Source organism: Haemaphysalis longicornis, unplaced genomic scaffold, assembly GCF_048455015.1.
Source record: "Haemaphysalis longicornis isolate Haplotype H1 unplaced genomic scaffold, Haemaphysalis longicornis Haplotype H1 scaffold_17, whole genome shotgun sequence".
Taxonomy (NCBI): Eukaryota; Metazoa; Arthropoda; class Arachnida; order Ixodida; family Ixodidae; genus Haemaphysalis; species Haemaphysalis longicornis.
In genome coordinates this window covers 7,253,998-7,278,072 of record NW_027526276.1, presented here as the reverse complement: position 1 = coordinate 7,278,072, position 24,075 = coordinate 7,253,998, and the positions used below count along the sequence as shown (strand labels likewise).

The 24,075-nt window shown below is 45.2% G+C and overlaps 1 protein-coding gene across 1 annotated transcript in view; it reads right to left on the bottom strand.

Moving 5' to 3' along the window:
- Positions 1-24,075, bottom strand: part of LOC144166407 (uncharacterized) — a 48,071-nt gene that overhangs the window by 19,743 nt on the left and 4,253 nt on the right. The window contains exons 2-4 of the mRNA XM_077695931.1: positions 17,029-17,420; positions 11,789-11,890; positions 1,487-1,668 (exon numbers count right to left, since the gene is read on the bottom strand). Of these exons, the coding sequence (XP_077552057.1) occupies positions 1,487-1,668; positions 11,789-11,890; positions 17,029-17,420 (676 nt within the window). The remainder of the gene's footprint in view (positions 1-1,486; positions 1,669-11,788; positions 11,891-17,028; positions 17,421-24,075) is intronic.

The window sequence follows — 24,075 nt, the reverse complement described above, 5'->3', positions numbered from 1 at the left end:
TAACAGCATATTTGAAATCAGTGGGGAAAAAAAGCAGCAAGAAAGACAAGTTTTGCAGTGTTTACTTCAAAATGAAAGGAAGCTGTTATAAGAGCAGTGTCCGCCCCTTAAGTCTGCTTACGTGCTTTAAAGGCAGCAGCAGTACAGCTTTGCCCCGTGATACTTACCAAGGACTCCTTGGCTGCTGCATCGTGCCAGCCTCTCTTTCATTGCTTTCGTTTCTTTGTCTTTTGGCTCTACTGGCTCCACACGTGCTCTACTCACGTGCTTTCACGTTAACCTGTCACGCAACGTGACGTCAGTGCTACATGTACCGTATTTTCGTGTGTATAACCTGCCCCTGCATATAATCCGTGCCACCCCCTTTCAGCCCGCTGGAAAATAAAAAAAAATTATCGCGTATTGCCCGCACATTTCGTGCAGGAAAGGCAACACCAAAGCTACTGCTCCAGCAACAGATGGCACACTATGTAGACAGAATAAGCGTATATGCAGCAAGTAGAATACACTGACTGCAAGGCGAAAGTCACAATGCACAAGTAAAATTCAGTTGTTAGAGTGCGCTCGTCCTTGTTTTTTCTTCCTTGTTCACGTATGTTTTGCGCAATCGCTGCCATGGAATGCTCAGTCAGTGTTACTGCGTAGGAGCTTCACGGCAGAACGCGCATTGCCTTGAAGCTGCACTAAAGGAACACCCCCGCGCATTATCCGCACTCCTGCTTTGCCACTGGAATTTTTGCATTTTTGGTGCGGGTTATATGCGCGAGAATACGGTACTAGGCACACTCTCATTCTGCACCTCGCAATGTGTCGAGCTAGCGTGGCAGTACGCTAGGTTCCAATGCAAAGGCTTGGTTCCTATGCAAACTCAAATGTGTTTCTGGTCTTTACAGCAGCAGCCATTTTCTGTATTGGGCGACTGCAACAACGGCGGTGACGTCAGTTTCTCATACAACCAGGTGCTTAAGAGTTAAGGCTGAAAGTTGGGCTAGTTGGTGTTGACTTAGAACCATTTTACCGGCGAAAAACGGACAGGGACCTAGAAAGAAGTAAACGGGACACTCGCTAGAAGGTGGGAACCAGAAAAAACGGTTTTGCCACCCAAAGCCAAACTTCAAACGGTCGTAACTTCTGCTACAGACCAGATAGAATGATGATGTCAGTCTTATTGCACCCCTTGACTTGTGCACAGTTCACTGGCACCTTTTTCAGCTGCATCATCATTCGAGCAGTTTTCTTACAAATGCCGTCGAAAAATCAGATATAAAAATCCCAACAAATTTGAATGTACCTAGTCGTTTTACACAAAAACAAATTTTATACCTACAACCAGGATGAAAAAGTACACAGGTCCTCCAATTTTTATATTCATAATGGTAAAAATAAACGTTTTTGGTATGAAACCAGCATGTCCCCTCATATTGTTGCAACCGTAATGGCAACAAGCAAACTGGACGAGAAAACGGAAGAATGCTATGCCTCTCACCTTGCGAACGCCCGCCATGAAGTCGAGGGCCGTCCCGTTGACCGGAGCCGAGGAAAGGTGCCGGGCCTGGCCGTACAAGGGCCGCGGCTTCATGGCCGCCGACAGTTCTTTGGCAAGGGCCGTCATGGCATCCAGGTTTGCAGGCTGGCTGGCCGACCAGCCGAAAGAGGACTGCACCGCACCTGGGACACCGTAAGGCGCACATTTCAGAACACTTTGATGGCAACAATGACGAAAATAATGAACAGAGGAAGACAAGGGCAGTCATGTTTCGGGCAGGAAATTTCCTTTTTGGGGAGAATTTTCTGCTGTAATTTTGTCTAAAAGGGAAGAAGGAAATTTTAGCTAGATGCAAGAAATTTCAAGCGTCGTGGAGTAAAAACGAAAAAGATCAAAAACTAGACCCCGCATGATTTGTTAATAACACTGCACATCAGGGCATGACATGAACAGAAAGGCTGAATTGCCCTCAAGTATCTTTCTCTCTTTCTTTACAGGCAGTTCAAATTGAAGCATTAGCATGCAAAGGGAGTATGCTGTTTGCTACAAAACACAGAGCACAGAATTGCTTAGGACTGGGGGAGTTCGTTCATACTGACTGCTAATTTCAGCTTGAGTGAGAACAAGGACCATGTGTCATTGTTACTGTTATTTGGTTTGATCCAAGCAATGAATGGAACAACGATGTGTGAAGAAAGATGAGTAACAACGATGAGTCTAATGCATGTTATCACATTACTGCCCCACAAAAATTCGTAAAATGCTGCTAACCACCAGAGATAGTGAAATTTGGTTCACGCCAAAACTTTAAAACTGGTGTCTGCGTTCCAAAGGCTATGTAAGGTAGACACAGGTGGCGCTTCCTAACACCCTAAACTGAACAGTAATCCATGTAAAACATCAATCAGCAGCAAAAAAAAAAAGCATGCACAGGGAAACGTACAGGGACTTGCTGACCAACACCGCCAGTATAAACATTGTCTAACACATCACCCACTTTCCAATAGAAATAGCAGGGACACTTAGTTCAGGCAGTCGTCCGCTATGTGCCGCGCGCCGGCAGACGTCCCGCCTTACGCCACTGCTCGCGAGTCACGAACGCTGCACCCACTTTTACGACGTGTGTCTGTCAGCTTGCCTGTTGTGTTTCAAGAGCCGTTTCGCTCACATCTTAGCCACGACGGGGCGCTAGTTCGAAGGCGTACTGGGGATCTTGCTCAACGTGTCGCTCGCTTCATACCTGCTGCATTTTTCGAAAGATGACTGCCGGAGGCCGAAGTGAAATACTAGTGTAAGAACATATTAATTGTCAGGTAGACAAATAGCAAACATAGAAACGATATTTTCGGACGGTACAGCCATTATTTTAGCGATATATTACTCCCTGGAGAAATTAGGGAAGAAAAAAGCGCGTGCACATTTTCTGTTTAAGCGCGCACTTCTACCATTACTTTCCAAAGAATATCGCGTGCTTGTAAATATCAGAAGATAATAGAAAACAAAAGTATAAGCAGTTGACCGTCCAGCCACGCTGTGAGGGCGCTGGTACAGTACAGCGCTCGATTTTGAAACTGTGTGCACCGATGCAGAGTGCGAACAGCGTGGACAAAACAAGGCCGAAATGTGGAGGGGACAGAGGGGGGATGCCGCACTCCGAAAATTTCAGGGCCCATGATCCCAGTAGGTAAGTGTGCAAAGCCGGCATCAGCCTATAGCACCACAAGTGGTTTTGCGTCCAGCATGGCGCAGGCGGTTTTATCAGCGACAGACCGAGACAGACAGGCATAGTGATAAACAAGAAGGCGTAGGAGCGCCGCCTGGGGAACGCTAGGCAAACTGTCAATTATTTTGCATAGTTTGCGAGAAGCGGCGTTGGCTCGCGGACATGAGAGCATGCAGGAAGGCTACAGAGTGGGAAAGGGTAGGAGAGAGCAACAGGAGAGTGGTTGTTTGGCCATTTTTTGCTCACGCGTTAGGCAATGATTATACAGGCGCCGTTGTGCTGACAAACCCACAGGGAAGAGGGCTTAAATTAGGGAATTTCTCAATCGAGAAATAAGAATTTTTATTGGCAGAACGGAATGTCACTGGCCAAGAGGATGCAGCGACTTCAGTGTCAGCAGCTTCGAATGCAAGCAAGGGTCAAACTACAGTGCAGAACAAAAAGAACAAGAACAAGGCAACAACAGGTGACGCCAAAATACAAAAACAAAGTGATTCTGCTCTTTGGAATCTGAAGTATCATATGCTAAAGTCTGAGAGCATCCATAAGAGGCGTTGCCAGACTGGTTTAAAGGTGGACATTAAACAAAATACAAAGTTGTGCAATTTGAAAAGAAGTAGCTTATGTTAATTTACTTGACTCAATTACAGCCCCAAAGGCATTTTCTAACCAAGAAAAAGATGAGAGGTTTGAAACTTTCATATTCTGCTGTACACAATGCCGGCAGTCATGTAATAGGAAGAACAGAAAAAGTAGAGTTACTAATGTGTTAACTGCACTTTACGTGTGATCAAATAGAGCTAGTGCCCCCACCACAGTAACCAAGCCAGTATTCTTAATGGTGGCTTTGGTCTACAGTGGCTGGCACTTAAAGGAGCCGTGAAGAGAAAACACAAGTTTGGTTCATCCAAAAAATTGCCTCGTTAGAATCATACTGACACCACTTTTAGCAAACACTTCGCTCAAATAAGCTACACAATTACGACAAAAGGGAATGGCCCTGCGACCCACTAGCTCATTTTCTGCAACAGAATTTACGGTGTCATATGTGACAGCGCTGCGATTGGCGGAGGCCGGCAAAAGCAAACGCAAATTAGGCAGAGCTTATTATAAGCTTGCCCAACGAGCTATTTGCACTTAAATTTAGGGCACACTCTTTTTTAGCCCTAAGGATGGTGGGACAAGCAGTGGAAGTTACGAAAGCACACGTAAACATAGAAGTACCGATGCGTACTGCTGTTGGTACTGCGAGCACTATGCTTGGTTTAGCTGCACAGGACTGCGGGGCTTTAGGGTTGTCTCAGAAAACACTGACCAACTGACGCAAGCAACGGTGTCTTACGTGACCCTATTTGTAGAGCGGGCACTATGTTTCACGAAACGATTATTTTCTCCCTGAACAAAAACAAGCCACGTTTAAATGCGGTCAAAAACAAACCAAAAGCAGAAAGCGGCTAGCCACGGTATGGTGGCACCATCTAGGTTCACTAACGGTAAACAAGGCTTCCCAACCAGCTGCAGAGTGGTCGGTTCCTGCGATGTCATTGCAGACCATGAAAACGCTTGATTTAGAGGGAAAATCAAAATTTTAACATAAGTTAATTATTTCTCAGTGAATAAAGAATTGTTTGTATTCGGAAAAGCGCTGGGGGCACTACAAAACATGAAATCTTTCGAATAACACAAACTTGTATTTTGTCTTCATGGCTCCTTGAATGTTTTCTTTGGTGTTTAGATGTTCCAAAAATTCATTGTGAATTTTTTTTCAGGGCGGGGTGGGGGTGAAGGCAGATTTTGCATCAAAAATAAGCTTGCTATGAAATGCTTCGTAAAGTACGGCTAAGGAAGAACTTTTACCGTGCTCCAAAATTGCGCACTCACGGACTCTATGTTTTATGCTTAGTCAGAGAAATGGCCGTGACTGAACCCGCATCCGTGTGCACAAGAGCACAATGCCTTAGCTAGAGGCGTCTTGGTGTATAATAACTAAAACAAATGCGTGACACATGACCCATATTCCCGAAAAATAAAATTCCAATGTCAAATACCTGATTTTTACCTGCACCCACTCTACAGTAATGCAGTTCTCGCACTTTTCCAGCAATGCCACCACACTTTCATAACGAGCTCTGATCGTTTCAAAGATCAAAGAGGCAATGCTTAAGGCATTGTCCCTTTCACCTTGGTGAAAGAGACAATGTCTGTTTCACTCTTTCACCTGGTCTCCAAAAATCGGATTCTTCCCTGCTATCACTTGGCAGCAAGCACTGGCGCATTGTGGATCTCGCACTCAGTTAACAAGGCCACCGTGCCATTATCAAAGGCTTCCATGACCTGCAACGTTACACTTAGGGCGCACCTCACGCTTTCAATGACCCCTTGATCGAGGGCAGAAAGCACGTCAGTGGGGCTAAAATAAATACGAATAAATCTGAAGTAGTGAGAAATAAGCATGCAAAAAATGTCCTCTTCAGCTTAGGAAACGAAACGCTGGAGGAAGTAAAAGAATACAACTACCTTGGACAAATGGTTAGTGCTGACCCGAACCACGAGAGAGAAACCCGGCGAAGGATAGGTATGGGCTGGGGAGCACTCGGCAAGCACTCCCGAATAATGCAAAGTAAACTATCTCTGTAGCTCAAAAGAAAAACCTACAACCAGTGCATACTGTCAGTGACGACATACGCAACTGAAACTTGGTGCCTTACTACATAAATGGAAAGCAAACTTAGGTCGACTCAACGGGCCATGGAACGAATAACGTTAGGAATATAGTACCCAGGGACAAGAAACGAGCTACCTGGATCAGAGACAAAAACTAGGGTAGAAGATATCATAGTTCAAGTAAAGAAAAAGGAATGGACTTGGGCTGGCCATGTAGTGAGACGGACCGACAACCGGTGCACGATTAGGGCGACGGAGTAGATACCAAGAGACGAGTCTAGAAGAAGGGGAAGGCCAATAACACGATGGAGAGATGAAATACAAAACTTCGTGGGTAAACTGTGGACTCGACCGGCGCAGCACAGGACCAGTTGGAGGTCAATGGGAGAGGCCCTCGTCCTGCAGTGGACCTGATGATGATGATGATGACTGATCGAGGGGTTAGACGATGGAAGGGCAGTTTGAAGGGAAAAACTTCAGCTGCACATTTTCCAACTCGACATCCTAGGCATTGCGGGCGGTGCAGTTGTCCAAAAGGAGAGAAACCTTGCAGCCTTGCCTGCCCATGTCTTGGTCGAAGGCCCTCAAAACCACTTGCCAAAGATAGCTCGGGTCATCCAAGCGCGGCTATTGGCTACATACTTGACAAAGAGGGCCCGTTTTCCTTTGAAGCAGCATGGTTTCGCACTTTTTCCAACGACCGGAATTGGCTGTTTCTCAGAACTGTCCATGTTCGTGCACAACAGGACCCTTATTCTTTTCTTACTTTGCCTGCCTCCTTGGCAGGGCAGACCTTTGAAGCCCGGGGTTCACACAGGCAGTGCTTCGTAGAACAGGCCAGTATTGTAAGCATGATATATGTATGCTCAGGGTTAATTGGCGCATTCATGGGAGGTTGTGAATATGACAATTAACCCCAATCCATGAGGCTGAGACAATTAGAAGGATAAGAATGGGCATACGGCAGGCATTCTCAGATGATCAATGGCAGCCTACCATTTTCCCTGAAGAAGAAAGTGGATGACGGCTGCATCTTACCGGTACTCACCTACGGGGCAGACACCTGGAGGCTCACTAAGAGGGTTCAACTTAAATTGAGAACGACTCAGCGAGCAATGGACCGGAAAATGATGGCTGTAACGTTAAGGGTCATGAAGAGAGCGGACTGAAAAAGGGAACAAACGCGTGTTAAGGACATATTAGTAGAAATTAAAAAGAAATGGACGTGGGCAGGGCATGTAATGCGAAGGCAAGATAACCGTTGGTCATTAAGGGTAGCAGAGTGGGTCCCTAGACAAGGCAAGCATAGCAGGGGGCGGCAGAAAGTTAGATGGGCAGATGAGATCAAGAAGTTTGCGGGGATGAATTGGTTGCAGTTAGCACAGGATCGAGATCATTGGAAATCTACGGGAGAGGCCTTTGCCCTGCAGTGGGCGTAGATTTGCTGGTGATGATATGTCTGCTGGTGTGGACACATCATCATCATCATCCTTAAAGGAGCCATAAAGACAAAATACAAGTTTGTGTTATTCGAAAGATTTCTTGTTTTATAGTGCCCCCAGCACTTTTCCAAATGCAAACGATGCTTTATTCGCTGAGAAATTAATTACTTTAAGTTAAAATTTTTATTTTCCCACTAAATCGTGCGTTTTCGTGGTCTGCAATGACATCACAGCAACCGACTCCTCTGCTATGGTCCATAGAAAGTTATTTCTAGGGACCGTAGCTCTGCAGCCGATTGGGAGGCCTTGTTTACCGTTAGTGAACCTGGATGGCGCCACCATACTGTGGCAAGCCGTTTTCTGCCTTTGGTTTGTATTTGACTGTATTTAAACCTGGCTTGTTTTTGCTCACGGAGAAAACAATCGTTTCGTGAAATATAGTGCTCGCTTGACAAATATGGTCACGTAAGACACCGCTGCTTGCGTCAATCGGCCAGTGTCGTCTGAGACAAGCCCAAAGCCTTGCAGTCCTGTGCAGCTAAACCAAGCATAGTGCGTGCAGTACCAACAGCAGTACACATCGGTACTTATATGTTTACGTGTGCTTTCGTAACTTCCACTGTTTGTCCCACCATTTGTACGGCTTTAAAAAGAGTGTGGCCTAAATTTAAGCGCAAATAGCTTGTTCGGCGAGCTTATAAGCTCTGCCTAATTTGCGTTTGCTTTTGCCGCCCTCCGCCAATCGCAGAGCTGGCTGGTATGACATCATAGGTTCTGTTGCGGGAAATGAGAGAGTGGGTCGCATGGCCATCCCCTTTTTTCCTACTTACCAAGCTTATTTGAGTGAAGTTTACGTTAAAAGTGGTGTCAGCACGATTCTAACGAGGCAATCTCTCGAATGAACCAAACTTGTGTTTTGTCTGCACGGCCCCTTTAAGTACTCTGCTACATTCTTGCTTTGGCTTTGGCACTTCGCCATTTGATTTTCGCATGCAGAAACGCTTCGCATTTCAACCATCCCCGTCGGTAGATGGAGAGCCGAATGATTTTTTTCCCCATTCTTCGTGCACCCGCTGCATCATCTTCTCACACTTCGCCAGCCAGCTCTTCTGAAGCAGGTGCGGCTGTATCGTATTTACTCGCGTAATGAATGCACTTTTTTGGCGTAAAACAGAAGCTAAGTTGGGGGTGCGTGTATTATGCGGAGTAATTTTCAGGAAACTTTTTTGAAGTGACGAAACAAGGCCGCAACGAAAAAAATAATGCATTAGATAACCTACCTTTCGCATTAAATATACGTGTACACAATTGGCAAACAAACAGCGTTTTTATTGAACTACACTCGTCTTCATTTGTCAAGGCTTCACTTCGTCAATTCCCAAATGTCTATACCGGCAAGATGGTTCGCATTCTCAACTGCGTACTCCAGAATAAGTTAAAACTGGCAGTGTAAGTGCCATTCCGGCCCATCTCCGATGGGAAGGTGCAAGCTGAGCAGAAAAGCAAGTAAGATAGAACACTATCATTAAAAAAAGTAGGGCTATACGCTCAGCGGACTAAGCCAGCTGTGCGTCGTTGTGAGTGGCTGTCCCACGACGACATGCCGAAGCGTTTGTTTGCTCTTACTTCGAGAGATGGCTCTAGGTTACACGCGCGATCATCATCAGCGGGAGCGAGTGAAGACGGAAAGCTACAGAACGGCCATTCGTGGAACTGCAGGGTTAAAAAGTTCGGGATGCGTTTATTACACGGGAAAAAAAAGAAACCTAATTTTGCCGACTGAAGTTGGGGGTGCGTTCATCATGCGAGTTCGTTCATTACGAGTAAATACGGTATTTGGCGCATTTTCTATTTAGTATTGTTGAAAGTAAACTTGCGGCACTTCTAAACTCTTCAGTGATACGCGTTTTTCTTCTTGCCTTCTCCAACAACTTATCCTTAGGGTTGTTAATTTTCGGGTTCTATATTTGTTTAAAATCGGGGGGGGGGGGGGGGGGGGTAAAAATCGGGTGCTATTTTTGAAACTGATAATCGGGGAGAAATCGCGAGTTTTTGTAAAACTACACCGACATTCGGGTTTTTTCTTTGGTTAAGTCCTACACGCAGTTTATTTTATACGGTATCACGAGCTTCTTACCTCTAATGCGTTAAAACTGGTACTTATTTTAAACTGGTAATCGGGGGGGACATCAGGGTTTTCGAAAAAAAAAACGCTCTCCGAAATGTGGTGCTTGTTTGGAAATGAATCAGTAATGATGAAAGTGAAGAGTGCTGATAACTTCTAAGAAATGAAACATTTCATTCACAAAGAGCTGGTGATCCATTTTTCACTCATCCCTGTTTACACACATTATCATCTGCTTCCACAACATGCTCGTCTTCATTCGGGAACTGTCCCATCACTGAGCCTATCTCAGCCGGGAGCAAGTTCTCTCGACATCACAGCTTTCATTAGCTAGGCACAACAACGTCAGTGCAGAATTTTCCAGCCTGCGGTAAGGAGCGGTAGAGTCACGTCAATACTCAACGAGTTCCACATCTGTGTTTGCGGGGCTTGCTTCCAGCAAGTACTGGTTGCGAGCAACGGCCCGTAAGCGCACAACTGGGCGGATCGCCGCTTTGAAAAGGTGCATTCGGGGGAGAAATCAAGTTTAAGCCAATTCTCCTGAAACATGTTCAGGGTGTAAGAATCCCAATTTTACCCCAAAAACGAACAACCCTAGTTATCCTAAAGCGTTAGGAACTTTTGCTTGCTAACGGTGACATGTCGCTTGTTCAGAAGATACTGGCGAGTCAACAGCTCGTTCGGTGGCATCTTTGGATTGGATTGTCGGGGCCATTTCCTGGATGGATACTACAGTCATGTCCCTTCGTAACAAGTGAGCTCTGCAAGGTTCAGAGGGCAGATGGAAGTGCCATCTGTTGGAAGCAGCATGAAACAGTGTATCGAAGCTAAAAAGCTCTTTCATTAAAGGGTGCTTCACTGCTGCGAGTATCTCGCAAAAGCGTCATCTATTCTTTTTTGCTACGCAGCTTTACCGGCCCACAAAGCTCATATTTCATATTATTTTGTATATTATTTAGGAGATTTATGAATTGTTCGTGTGTCCAAACTGCCCAGATAAAGTTGTCGGCATTTAAATCCTGAAATTTACGTGATTTTGCTCAGGATTGCTTCCTAAATACTTCGTTGAAGTGAAAATAGCCGGTGAGGTAGTCTGCTTTGGAGGGAATTTTAGGGACGTTGACGGAGAATAAAAATATCTCATAGAAGTGGAAATTCAGTAGAAGTCAGCTTCTTTATGCCAGGGTTTGCCTGTATAACTGTGCGGTTCAGACCACCTAGAAACACGTGCACACAGGAAACTTGGACACCTTACTTCCAATGCAGCCGCAGCAAGTACCGTATTTACACAATTGTAGGTCGGCCGTTTTTTTTTTTTTTTTAAGTTTGACAATCCAATGTTGGAGGGTCGACTCAGAATCATTTCGAAATCGAACTCTGTGCCACTTGTTACGGCAAGAGAAATCAGAAATCAGAGGTGCTACGAGCTGGGGAAAGCATAACACCCTCGTTTCTATGGTTACAGTCGAAGCGTAGCGTTTACCATTTCATACATTCTGGTGTCAATAAAGGTGATGGCGACTTTGAAAGTTGGCGTTCCCATTCTGTGCCTCTTGTCCACCGTGCCTAGAGTGGCTAACTTTCCACCAGCCCGTTCGGAAGTGCACTGCCCAACGTGATACGATTGTGCCTACATCAGCGCCGTGCATTGATTCAAGGGATTCGGTAATACTCATTTTGTTTATTAGAGACGAACAAAATGCTTCTTGAATGCAAATAACGTATTCATGAACTAAAGGACATTGTGAGCGGCCGCATCTGTCAGCCACCATGTTGTTTGTTTTGATGTCGCGTGGCAGTGGCCACTGCCGGTAGCTTCGATGGTTGTCATCTCACAGCGAATGTGTTCTCATGATTAAAAATAAAGTTTCCCGCTCAACCCACAGCACATGGCTATTCCGCGTGCTTATACAAAAGCTTTTTTTTTTTAGCATCTACTGCGCGCACGAGTGTACGGCTCTTGGAGGAGCATCGATCATTGATGGAAGAGCCGCCATATGGGGGGCATTGGTAGCTGACGGAAGAGCTTTCTAGGCGGCCGTGTGCTTGTGTCACTTCTGTGTTGTGCTGAATTATCCCGTCTGTCATGAGTGCCTTGGGACCGAAGCACTCTGTCGGCACTCATTCACGCAGCGTTTAAATAAAGTTCTTTCAGCATTCGCGTTTTTTTTTTTTTTTTTTGAGAGAGAGAGAGAGATGCAGAAGCAGTCGACCTACATTCGAGTCGACTTGCAATAGTGTAAATACGGTAGTTATCAAGTCGCACATAATTGCTGTGGGGTAATGAAATATGCTCTATCAGAAGGAACGTATCTGCCTATTTCTTTCTTTTTTTGAAAAGGACTTACCTGCAAAGGGGAGGTGAATCTCTCTGATGCCAGACCGGAAGGCAACGAAGACGTCGAATGCGTGCACTCGGCTCAGGTTCCGCAAGATGTGGGTCTCCAGCTCTGCGCTCAGAAAGGGAAAAAACAGACTTGAGGATGGTGCAAAAACCTAACAGATTTTTAATGAGCCGTTCGCCGTGGAGCCTGGTATGACCGACTTGTTTTATCAGAGAACCTGAAGCATGCCTGGCTTGGAGGGAAAAAAATCATGCGGGTTATTGCCCTGGGGCTTCTGCCACATTCTATTTTCATATACAGTCGAACCTCATTACAATGAAGTAGTATGGGGAAGCAATTTATTTGTTATATCCGGTATTCGTTGTAACAGCAGAGGTAAAAATCAGTTCAAGCCGATCGGTAATCTCTGCAATCTGGCTACCGCAAAAATCCTTGATAGCAAAAAACACTAATTGAATCCTCGAACCTACTACAAACAAGGTAACCCTTTCCTTCGTTCTTGCGGCGTTTCAAGCTCAATGAACCAGAACATGAAACAGGAAATTGCAGCGCAACAAAGTTTATTTGGCAAAACAAGCCTGCATTCCTTTTTTTTTTTTTTTTTTTAGGAAGGATGGGACCTTTGTCTGGTGACTATTCACAGCACTGAGCAGGAAGAAGTTTTCCAAAGTGTCTACAAGGAAAGAGGCCTTTTCGACATCTGCAGTTTCGGACGCCGGGAGTTTTTTCAAGTAGCTTCTCAGCCGATTGGTCACATATTTCTTCATTACAGTACCTGACAGCGCGCACGGCTCTCCCAGTTTCACTTTCGTTATAAAAGAATAAGTGTCACTGAAATGAAGTACGACCAACCAAAGTTCGTATTCAGTTTGCTATAGCTGATAATTCGCCATATCAGTGTTCGTTATAACGAGGTCTAACTGTAGTTCTAATCCTACGCTACAAAAACAAAAAAGAGAAAAGCCAATATTTGGTAGAGAACTCGGGGAAACAGACCTTAAAAGTAGTCCACAAAAAGTGAGAGCGAATAATGTTTCTATTTCTTGTTTTTCTTTGCCCATCGAAAGGCAGACAGAGTACCCTTTGAGGCATAATATTTGTAAGCATTCTTCCTCTCCCATATTTTAGGTGCTAGCCACGATGCAATCACTCCCACTCCTCTTAACAAGGAAAGAGTCGCTGTGCTACTCACCCTAAATGACCCACTTGACTTTTACATGGCAAAACCTAACCACGAGCGGAATGTTGATAAAGCGTCTCTGAACAGAGCTCATCAGATGACTGGTCTGCTGATTCAAATCCAAAGGAGGTCCAAAAAAATCACGCCGTACACACGGAATGAATGATGATAAGTGGGGCGAAGCTCGAGAGGGGGAGATCATCGGTAACCGTAACTCTCCCGTGAAAGTTCGCCCATTACGTCATTAAGAAAGACGTAAGACTGTGTGCGTACATTGTACAAATCAACTTTTATTTTCGGAGTCAATGCTCCCAGGCCCAGACCTGGTGAAAGACCCCGCGCCATCGAGGACTACCCCGCACCTCCACCACAATTTGTCACGTAGGATGGGACACAACGGTAAAGAAAGAACTTTTATTTAGGGCGAACTTGTGCCCGAACAGGACGAGAGGAAACGAGCAAAGGTCCTTGCGTCTCGTTCGATCTCCGAGAACGACTGCCTGCGTTCGTGGCGTGATCTCTTGCGTGATCTCCCCCTCGCAGTGCACGTGCGCTCGCACCTCCGTTGGCGAACACAGACAAGCTCGCGCTCCCGGTGCCGAGTTTGCGCTGCCGGTTGCAGCCGGTTCTTGCGCGTGCAACGCGGCCCACTTTGCGACATCTCCGAAAGCATGCGGCGGTCACGTACCGCGAGACACAAGGGATGGACAGACCCATGGCTTCAGGAGCTTCGCCCCTAAAACAGAATTCGGGTTTCAGTGCTAAAGCAGACAAAGTCCCCAATAATGTTGCACGCATACTCGTGTAATGCTGACCCACAGCCTACCCTTCAACTTGCACTGCTTTTCACCACTCAGTAGCCCAAAAACACGTTCAGGTGCATTTAACTTATGTGGATGGCTGCCTTGCGTTTCAACGGGGCGATTGATTGATTGTGGTGTTTAACGTGCCCATGCAACGCAGGCGATGAGGCGCGCCGTAGTGGAGGGCTCCGGATTAATTTTGACCACCTGGGGATCTTCAACGTGCGCTGAAATCTCGCACACACGGGCTTTTTCGCTTCTAGCCTCCATCAGGAAAGCGGCCACCGCGGCCGGGAACCAAACCCGCGACCTCATGCTCAGCAGGACAACGCCTTCGCCACCACGGCGGATGATTCAACGGGACTAACATCTCCCACCTCCTCCCTCCAGGTTCGAATAGACCAAGCATTACGGCCTTCCCTTCTGTTCAGCAACATGATACAGTCTAACCCACTTATAACAATATTGATGCAGCACAAAAAAGCCAGTGTTATAGCCAGTAATTGTTATAACAAGGTTAGGCAGAAAAAGTTACTCTTGTAAGCATTTGGTGGTTTTCACCCAGTATTTACAGAACGAAAATGTACAACTGCACAGCCGACCACTCAGGCTTAGCCAATTGTGTACCAACTGACTCCACAGGGCCCCTAGGAAAAACCACCGTATTTAACATAGGAGGAAGTGTCCGCATCAAATCCTCGATTGTCTCTTTTTTACCAAATTGTACATTGCATGTTACTAAAGCGTCGTTTTCTGCCGTTTTTAACGTCGGTAATCAACAGTAGCCTTTACCCCCCTGTAGCTCTATTTTAATCTGGACACTGTTGAAGAGTTGTCCCCTGCCTCTCTTATCTCTTGGGCCAGCTGGCAGCAGGAGATAAGGGGGGCTCTCAGGACGTCTCTTCCTTCAGGGATAATGTGGCTACATAAAAGGCACCAACTTTTCCTGAGGGTTGGAAAGATAGAAAATGCTGCAACCTATTTCATGCTTAAAAGGTCGTGCTTGGTCACACAAAATGCACCCATGATCTCTCACAGATCTCCAGATACTATAATTTATGCAGGTTCACACTGTCAGCCTCCATTGTTATAGTAACCAATAATAAGGAAAATGGCCATTGTTACAAGCAGTTTATTTTACCATATAACATATAGCAATGTTGACGGTGCCATGACAGCTCATTGTTTTATCCAATGTATTGTTATAACCAGTATTGTTACAAGTGAATTAGACTGTACGTGCAAATCATGTGACTTGGTTGGGAGCACACAGCCTTATACCCCTGCTGCACCAGCGTCCGAATGTCATTTGAAAGAAATGTCATTTGACTCAAATGCGAAGTTGTGCTGCTCCACTGGGTTTTGAAATGCCATTCGGCTCCAACGACACTGAGGCCAAATGAGCACCCAGAGAGACATTTGGGGCTCTCGAATGCCATTTCTTGCACTCTCGCACACAGCGTTCCAAGTCAGCAAGAACGAATACATGACTGGCGTACTTAAAACAAACAAAATATTCTTGATTGTGGGACTGTGTTTATTTTCTATTCACTTCAATCATGATACAAAGATGTAATAATTCCATACTTTCAGCACCAGTCCGAGCAAGCAAGCGACAAACCAGTGTGCCCAGACAGCACAAAACCTTGATTACGATTCAGAATTAAGCAAAAACCGTGTCGAAGCTTATGTTATTTATAATTAGATATCATTTGAATGTCAAAGACTTCTGCTAAACTTGATTGATGCATCATTGTGCAAAAACACAACTCCACGGCGGCAGCGCCACACAGTACGACGAGCAAATTGTTAAAGCTTTCAAATGCCATCGAAATTGTGTAGCACGGTGGATTCTGAATGGCATTTGAAGCCCCTCATTTGAGTCAAATGACATTCGGTTCGACTGACATTGGGACACTAGTGTAGCAGGGGTATTAGCTAATTTAGACACCCTAAACTATGGCCCTACATACCAAAGGCAATCCGCCGCACACACCTCCTTCACTCTATGATGCGGCAACACCAACAACTGTAACCAACCAAACAATGCGCAACACCCTCCTCCATGTTGTTTACAGTAAAACCTTGGAAATGGGGCAGAATCCCAGTTTCGTACATTTCATGCCCTTTTCAAAGTGTCCATTTCGAGTAAGCCCCGATTGGCTGGAAGCAGATGACTGAAATGTGAAGCAGCGCAAGCAAGGCAGAGTGTCGGTTCCTCGGCACGTCACCGGTCAGAGGCCACGCAGGTGAAACTGCGTCACAACTGAAACGGACACTTTCTGGAGCGGACGCAACTCAGAATTCCGAAATCCAAGTGGATGCCCGAATCCTTCTGAAGACTTTTTGAAGACTTACTGAAGAATTTCTGGCTCTTATATGAATGTGAATGAAGTGAGCTCTTCACAATTCTGAATTTCTCGCTGGGTCTCACGTGATTGGCTGCACGTGCCAAAAGGTCACAAAAAAACAGCCCCGGCAACCCAATCACGTGAGAACGCACGAGAAATTAAACCCACCGGAACTTTCCAGGCACCCAGTAGGATCACTGCTGTCGCGTGTCATGCGAAGAAATCGCAAGGACAAAAACAAGCGCCAATAAAAAGAGGACGCCGACGATAACCAAGACGCACGCGGTGGGGCAACGCCTGGAGCACCATCAGCATCTTGTGGGGTCATTCACCCCCACACACGAGCCGGCCAATCAAAAGCTACGAGCAAAAGCGGCCTGCGGAGGAAGAGATCCCGTGAAGAAGACCAAGGAAGAAGAGATACTCAGGAGTGTGGAGCGTGACAGGGATGCGCGGCGGTCAGGCGACCGGACCCCTGCCGTGCCCCAAAAGGGCCTCCACAACTGCAGCTTCCAGGACATCTCTGCAAACAAGGCGTCCCGCCGTGCAATGGTGAAACAACGCGATGCCCCAAGACAGCTGCGTTCACTACTTGGCAACGGGAGCTGGGAGCGCACTTGGCCACCGCAGCCACGACACTCCACCAGGACATTTCAACGCTACTTCGAAGTGTGCCGGTAGCCACTACATACCGTGCCTCATTCCTTAGTTCTCCGACTGTGACTCTTCCGAAATTTGAACTAATTGCCGTTTTCTATACCGCGTCCTCGCAGCCCCCTATTGCTCTTTCGTTTGTATCTGTTCATTGTGTGCATTTTGATGTGGGTTCGGGTTACACAAATATAGTCCCGTCTCAAGAGTTTCTTCTCTAATTTATTATAGTCCCCCGAACCTGACACGCGACCGTACCTGCGCTCTGACGTCGGTCCAAGTCCCAGGCGAAGAGGGAGTCCATCTTGGCGCCGGACGCGGTCCCCTCGAAGCAGTAGTCGCCCGACCGTTCGGCGTGGTTCCGGCCGTCGGGGTTTGCCAGGACGACCAAGTGCAGGTCGGTCTTGGCCAGGATGGTCCGACCAAGCGCCCCGTCGACCGTGTGCACGGGCGCCGTGAGGCCCGCGAGCAGCCGCTGCAGCAAGTGCAGCGCGCTCTCCACAGTCACCAGCTCACCGCCGCGTAGACCGAACACAAGTAGTGCACGGACCTTGAGGGACCGCTGGAGCTCCGGTTGCATGTGCGACGCACCGTCAGAGAAGTTGGTGAGCCGCACGAGCAGCTGGGACAGACCGTTGCGCGACTTGAACCTGGATGGTAACAGTTCCGGTACGAGTGGTGTCAGTGTTGGCTAGCGACTAGTGGCCTGGCATGCGAGAGGGTTTTTTTTTTTCTATTGCGGTTCGACACTATCTTGGTCTAACTGGCAATTACAGTGTAGCTCGTTATTTTTTGTAAGCATGAAGTATGGGTAGACAAACACACCAGCAAACACATCATCTCCTTCTGTATAATCTACCTGATGTAAACTCACTTTTGTATTTATATAAATAAACTTGAACTGAATTTGAAACAGCTCCAGAGCCCCTAGGCTGTAAGGGTTGTACTAAGACAAAGCTACGCATTAAGCCCAATTTAGCCATTGCTTTAGCATATAAACATGACAGTTAAATGTAAATGGAGGAAGCCAAAAAAAGACCCATTTCAGACCACCTGAAACTGTCTGTTTTTAGTTTTCAATCATATTTCGTTCATCACGTAAATAATTCTCAGAATGATATACGTCAATCAGACGTAAATCCCGTTTTTGACGCAAATCATACTGCTAGCAGACAGCGATTTGGAACGATTACTTCAATTTTCTGAGGGCAGCAATTTCAATGAAGGTACATAATGTGACATGGGCACTTTAAGAACCTTAGTTTGTACACAACATGTGGCACATGTTCCAAGGAAAACACGAAAAGTAGAGAGTTATAAAAAGTAAAAATAGAACAGTAAGACAAATTTTCTTCATATTTGTGTAATGACTTGGAGCAATATCATGCGAAATTACCTACTTCAAATCCTCACACAACCTGCTTTAAACAATATCATTTCAGGCAACACTGCTACTGCTAGTCCAGCCAGCTAGTATAAAAGAATATATATATTTAGTCACCCACAAAACAGCTTGCCATTTTAGATTTTGAACACCTTTTCTGAGTTGTTTAAGTTCTCTTTGGCTTACATTTCACTTACTGTTTAATTTCTCAGTGAAAGCAAGGCTTTCAGCAAGCAGCCTAATGGCCCTTGACTATTTATACAGCATTTGGCAAACTCTATTAGGTTCGAGGACTTTTTCAAACTCACATGTACAGCACTTTTTTCATTAATGGGAAGTGGCCTAGGACATTACAGGTCAATGCTGACTAAATGATGCACTACATAAACCTCTCGGTTTTGTCTTCAAATTCAAGGCTCTGAATCATTCCCTCGGCTACTGCTGGAAAAAGCTGAGTGTCAGGCCGCCACCACCGTTTCCTGATGATTGGCAAAGCGGAAGGTTTGTTTTGTTGGCACTCACTTCCAACGATGACATTTTCTATTCACTATACTCCATTTCATACATAACGTGCAACTTTGTAGAAGCTGCGGAAATAGTCCGCAGCAAAAAATAAACAAACTGTATCACTTCGTCTCACACTGTGGCGAGGAGCGCGCCAGAAAATTGAGCACGTTCCAAGCACCACAAGTTCAAACTGCATGTTGAGATTCCTTTTAAACCAATAACAAAAGGTAAGAAAATATTACCACGAACCATGTTTTGGGTTTTTTTTTATGTTTTGTTTTTGCCGACCGGCTGCGCCGGGCTATGTTGTCTGTGTTATCCGTAGGTCAAGTGAAGCGCATGTTCTATTCTTTACGCCGCACGTGTTATCTCCTTTCATAGGGAGAGTTCTTCGAACTGCGTCACCAGCCTAGAATAATTTCCGTTGATCTACAGTGTTCTGGATGCAATTCGACTATTCAAGAAGCCCTCGCGCCGAGTGATAAATTCCCGCAGAGCAGATACCACGGCATTCGAATCGTCGACGCTTGCTTTCGCATGTCACTTTGTTGACAGCTGCTTCGCTGCTGGTGTATTCTTTGAGCTGTTAGGGGAGCACAAGTTCGCTCCAATAAACTGGTTTTCCTTCAAGACAGCCGCGTCGTCTTTGGCTTCGTGACAATATAATAGGCGCCGGCAAAACAATGCCTCCTGCACGGCTGAAGGGAAAGGCAGAACGGGGGTGGTGAAACAAGAGCTGTCTGCTCAACGTTCAGGTGCGTTTGTCTTCACACACCACTTGGAACCGTGGCGCCATCTCTGAGATGCTGTTGTAGCATGCACTGAAAGCAACATACGAATGAATATTGCAGCAGTGAGCATTCAAAAGATTACTTGGTTGAGATAACAATAACGAAATCTTGAGTACAATAATCGAGTACCAACTATTTGCAGTTTAATCGCTCCGAGTAGCCTTACATACTACTTTTCTCTTCACAAGACGCACCCTATTGCGCTATCTCACTTTGGTAGCATTGCGCATTATGTATAAAATGGAGTATAGCAACCAGCAGAGTTAACAAACCATTTCTCTAAGTTGACACCCCTCAAATGGTGACGGGGCTCATTGAAGCCAGTCATGGCACAATCTGGATGTGCAGCAGCACCCCGCAACCACTCACTAAAGTGGCCAGTAACAATAGCCGTGAGGCTACACTAGATAGGTATGGTCATCCACGAGCTTAGCTCGAACATCAGATTTGACTTTAGTCAAGAATATCCCAATAATTCTGCTGAAAAACCGTTCAGACAAATGTGGAAGCCTTAAGTGACCCCTGAAACTTGAGAAAAATACAGCAAACATTCTGAGTGGCGCAAATACACAACACACAAGAAAGAAGACACGGACAGGCGTTTGTAGACCTAAACCAACACACCCAGCAACACGCTCTGTTGAAAAATACAGCAGTTGCGACTAAATTACCTCACACCAACGCTGGAGAAGACTATCAGTGAGTAAACCGTTGTTCCAGCTAAGACGGCGGATGACTGTACAAATACACTAGCAAGGCTCCTTGGAGCGCAAACGGGACTCCCTCATCAGAAAAGGAGGAACTCTTAAATGATCAAAATTCTCTGTCAGAGGCATTCATACAGCAGTGGACGACACAAGCAGGCTGTTGATGATGATGATTGGTCCGTATGCCATCCTGCACCAAAAAGAACCATTAGGCAGAGGAACTAGCCCGTCAGTCCACTATGGCCTGACCGCATCACAAATAGGCCTTTGGTGCAAAAGTTCAAAACCACACAGCTTATGCTCAGCGGCATTGGGACTAGAAATTCACTGTGGCTTAACATTTTGCCCCTTGTTTCTTTATTGAAGAGTGCAGGCCTTAAAGGGGTCACGTAGACAAAGCAGAAGTTCAGTTCGTTAAAAAGGCTGTTTTTTTTTCCCCAATAATAACGATAGCAATTTTATTTCCAACTTAAAACAAATAATCGAAATATTAAAGAAAACATGTTCACCAGCGGCTACACTGACAATATGCTGAGAATGAATGCTGGCGATAGTGAAGAAATTTGAGGGGGGAGTTTGGCAAGAACAGTTTAGAACGCAGCTCTTTCATCCTCATTTGTGCATTGGGTGCCGTCAACATCACAGTTAAGTTGCGCAGTGCACACACCCACAAATCTTTAACTGGAAACAGGACTCTGAACGAGTGAAGGTCTGCACGCAGTGGCTAAAAGATGACAGCAGAGTTGCCTGTATGACACATACATGCTTAATTTGCCTTAAAGGAGCCATGAAGAGAAAATACAACTTCGTTTAATTTGAAAGAACTAGGATTCAGTATCTCACTCAGCTCCATTACAGTCACAAAAGATGTACTATTTTTAACAAAAAAAAAAGCAAGAAGTATATAAAAACTTTTAAAGTTTCCGTCACAGTGACGTGTTAAGAGTAAGAATGACGTCATACGGGCCAACAATGAAACATAATTTTCAGTGCGTTAACTGCACGTTAGCATTCAAGTGATGCGGTCAAATGGAACTAGAGGCCCCATTACAGACGTCCAGTCACGGGTCGTCGCAACAGGTGAGTTAAGCGGCCGCCAATCTCACAAACAAGGTTCCGTGACGTCATAGAAAAGTTGCGGGAAATTGGCTAGGGGGTCGCGACTGCTTCACACGTTTTCTTTCATATCTCCATTATTTTTTCGAAGATTGCGATGATATTGGTATCATTGTTATCGGGACTAGGCAGTCTTTCCAATAAACCCAACTTGTATATTATCTTCATGGCTCCTTTGAAGGGGCCATGGAAACAAGATACAACTTGGGTTATTAAAAGGGCTGCTCTGTGCTGGTAACAACGGTACTACTCTTATCGCAAGCTTCAAACTAATAATGGAGGTATTAAAGAAAACATGCGAAGCAGAGCCAACTCCCTGGCCACTTTGTAGAAACTTTTCTCCGACCTTGAAGAATCTTGTTTGTGCAATTATGAGTGGGCAATTGTTCGACTGACTGACTGATTGTGGGGTTTAACATGCCAACACTACTCAGGGGATGAGGCGTGCTGTGGTGGAGGGCTCTGGATTAATTTTGACCACCTGGGGATCTTTAACGTGCGCCACAATCTCGACCACACGGGCATCTTTACTTTTCGCCTCCACAAGAAAATCGGCCGGGAATCGAACCCGCGTCCTCGTGAGTGAGCAATTGTAGCGAGGCCTGTAGCTCTGTTTGACCATATCACTTGAATGCTATAGTGCGGTTAACCCACTGACAGAAATGTTTTCAGTGCTGGTCCACCTGACGTCCCACCTGCCCATAACATGCCACTGTAGCGCGAAATTTGAAAGTTTTCCAATACCGTCGAACCTCGTCATAGCGACCACTGATATAGCGAATCATCGGATATACCAAACTAAATATGAAGTTTTCTTGGTCGCGCTTCATTTCAATAACACCTATTCTTTTTATAACAAATCCAAAACCTCCAGAGCAGCGCAATATCGGCTATAACGAAGAAATATTTGGTTCCAGCGAGGCTCAAAACTCGGCAGCTAGAATATTACAAGCAAATTTTTTAAAATGTGAGACGAAACAACCATTTTTTTAGTAGCTTAAGGCCCTTTATTGCGTGAACACTGCGGAAAACTTCGTTCCGCTCAGTCTGTGAAAAGTCACCAGGTGAAGGCCACATCCTCCTCCAAGTAAATAAGAACGCCAGCCTGTTTTCCTGAATGAACTTTGTTCTGTTGTAATTTCACGTTCTCACGTTTAGTTTGAAATACCACAAGGAGACAGAAATACCACAAGGAGACAGATAAGGACTACCTCGCTTATAGTGGGTTCGAAGCTTAGAACAATGCGCTTTTTTTATCTGGGATTGTTACGCGCACCGGATTGCCGATTCATTAGAGCTAATTTTTGCCTCTACAGTTAAAACGAATATAGGATATAACGAACTAATTTGCTGCCTCCTTACAACTTCGTTATAACGAGATTCGACTGTACCTGTGTTTTTTCGATTAAAAAAAAAACCTTTGCGTGGCTTGAATGGAGCTAAGTGAGGTACTGACGCCCAGTTCGTTCCAAGTTGCCTTTTGTCTTCATAGCGCCTTTAATGTGTCGCAAAATTGGAGCGCCTGAACAGCTGTGCCCTAATTTTCCGCTAAGGGGTGTCATGATTGTCGGTGAATTTTTTGTCACAATAGAATAGAATGGAATTGAACAATGTTGATTTTGCGTTCTTCAATACGACTAAAAGATTGCATTGAATGACCTGGCAGAAGAAAAAAATGGGGCTTACTGGGCGGTTACACCCTGAGAGACTAGCAGCAAAAACTAAATTTCATGTTTCCAACTGATGGGAAGGCAAAAAAAGAAAAAAAAAAGCAGCCACATAACAAGATGAGAAACCTTGCGCACGACATGCACACCTGTAAAAGAAGCTCTTAACAAAGGAAATGATGCTGAGAAGTACGTGACAATTTTTTCCACTTTTACACAAGTGAGAATTTCCACGACAGTTGAAAAATAGTAAACTGCATTTCTTTGGGCCAGCAATACTCTTACTCGCAGCATTTTAACAACTTCTCTCATTTTTTACCACCAACTCCATCCCTTATCACCTTTTTCAAACTTATTTCAACCGATTTACACGCTTTTTTTTTTTTTCAGGGAAAGCCATTCAAAAGCGCCGCTTGTCCTGCACCATTTTTTTGCAACCCTAATTTGAAGGCAGAGTAAAACTTGGCGGGTTGTGAGCACATGTACTTATCCAGCCTGTGTGTGAACAAACAGAGCACATTTGCCTAAAAATAATTTAACATCGAAAGTTCAAAGAACAAGATAAAGTGACAGTAGTGAAATACCAATACAGAAACTTGCAAGACAGCCAATTAAGATGGATAGCATTCTTGATTTTCCTGCTGATGCACCAACAATGCTGAAGAATTGCTTATACACCAACAATTCATATTTCTGCCCAACAGTGAAATAAGAGGTCACAAAAGCCAAACTACAGACAGCAGACAGAGGTTTACAAATGGCCCCTATTAACCCTGGTGTCCTATATTTAGGACATTAACCAAAAGTCTTCTAGCAATTTGAGAACAAAACGAAAAGAGATAGTTTTCTGGGAAATAGTTCTTTAAGGATGCCCCTTCCGATTGATATAACTATTGTTCGTTTTTTGCTACACCTGAACACATGAAAGAGGAAGGCATTGCAGTGAAGACCAAGATTGACGTCAGGGTGACTCCAAGAACTGAAGTCATAGTTAGATTACATGGCTGTCAATCGAAAAATATTTGCACTAGCAGTTTCAATTTTTGTATGTGGGTTAAGTTCTTTCCAAAATTTAGGAAAACAAGCAAAAATATTTTTTCTGCTCGACATTAAAATTTTAATTGCCTAATGAC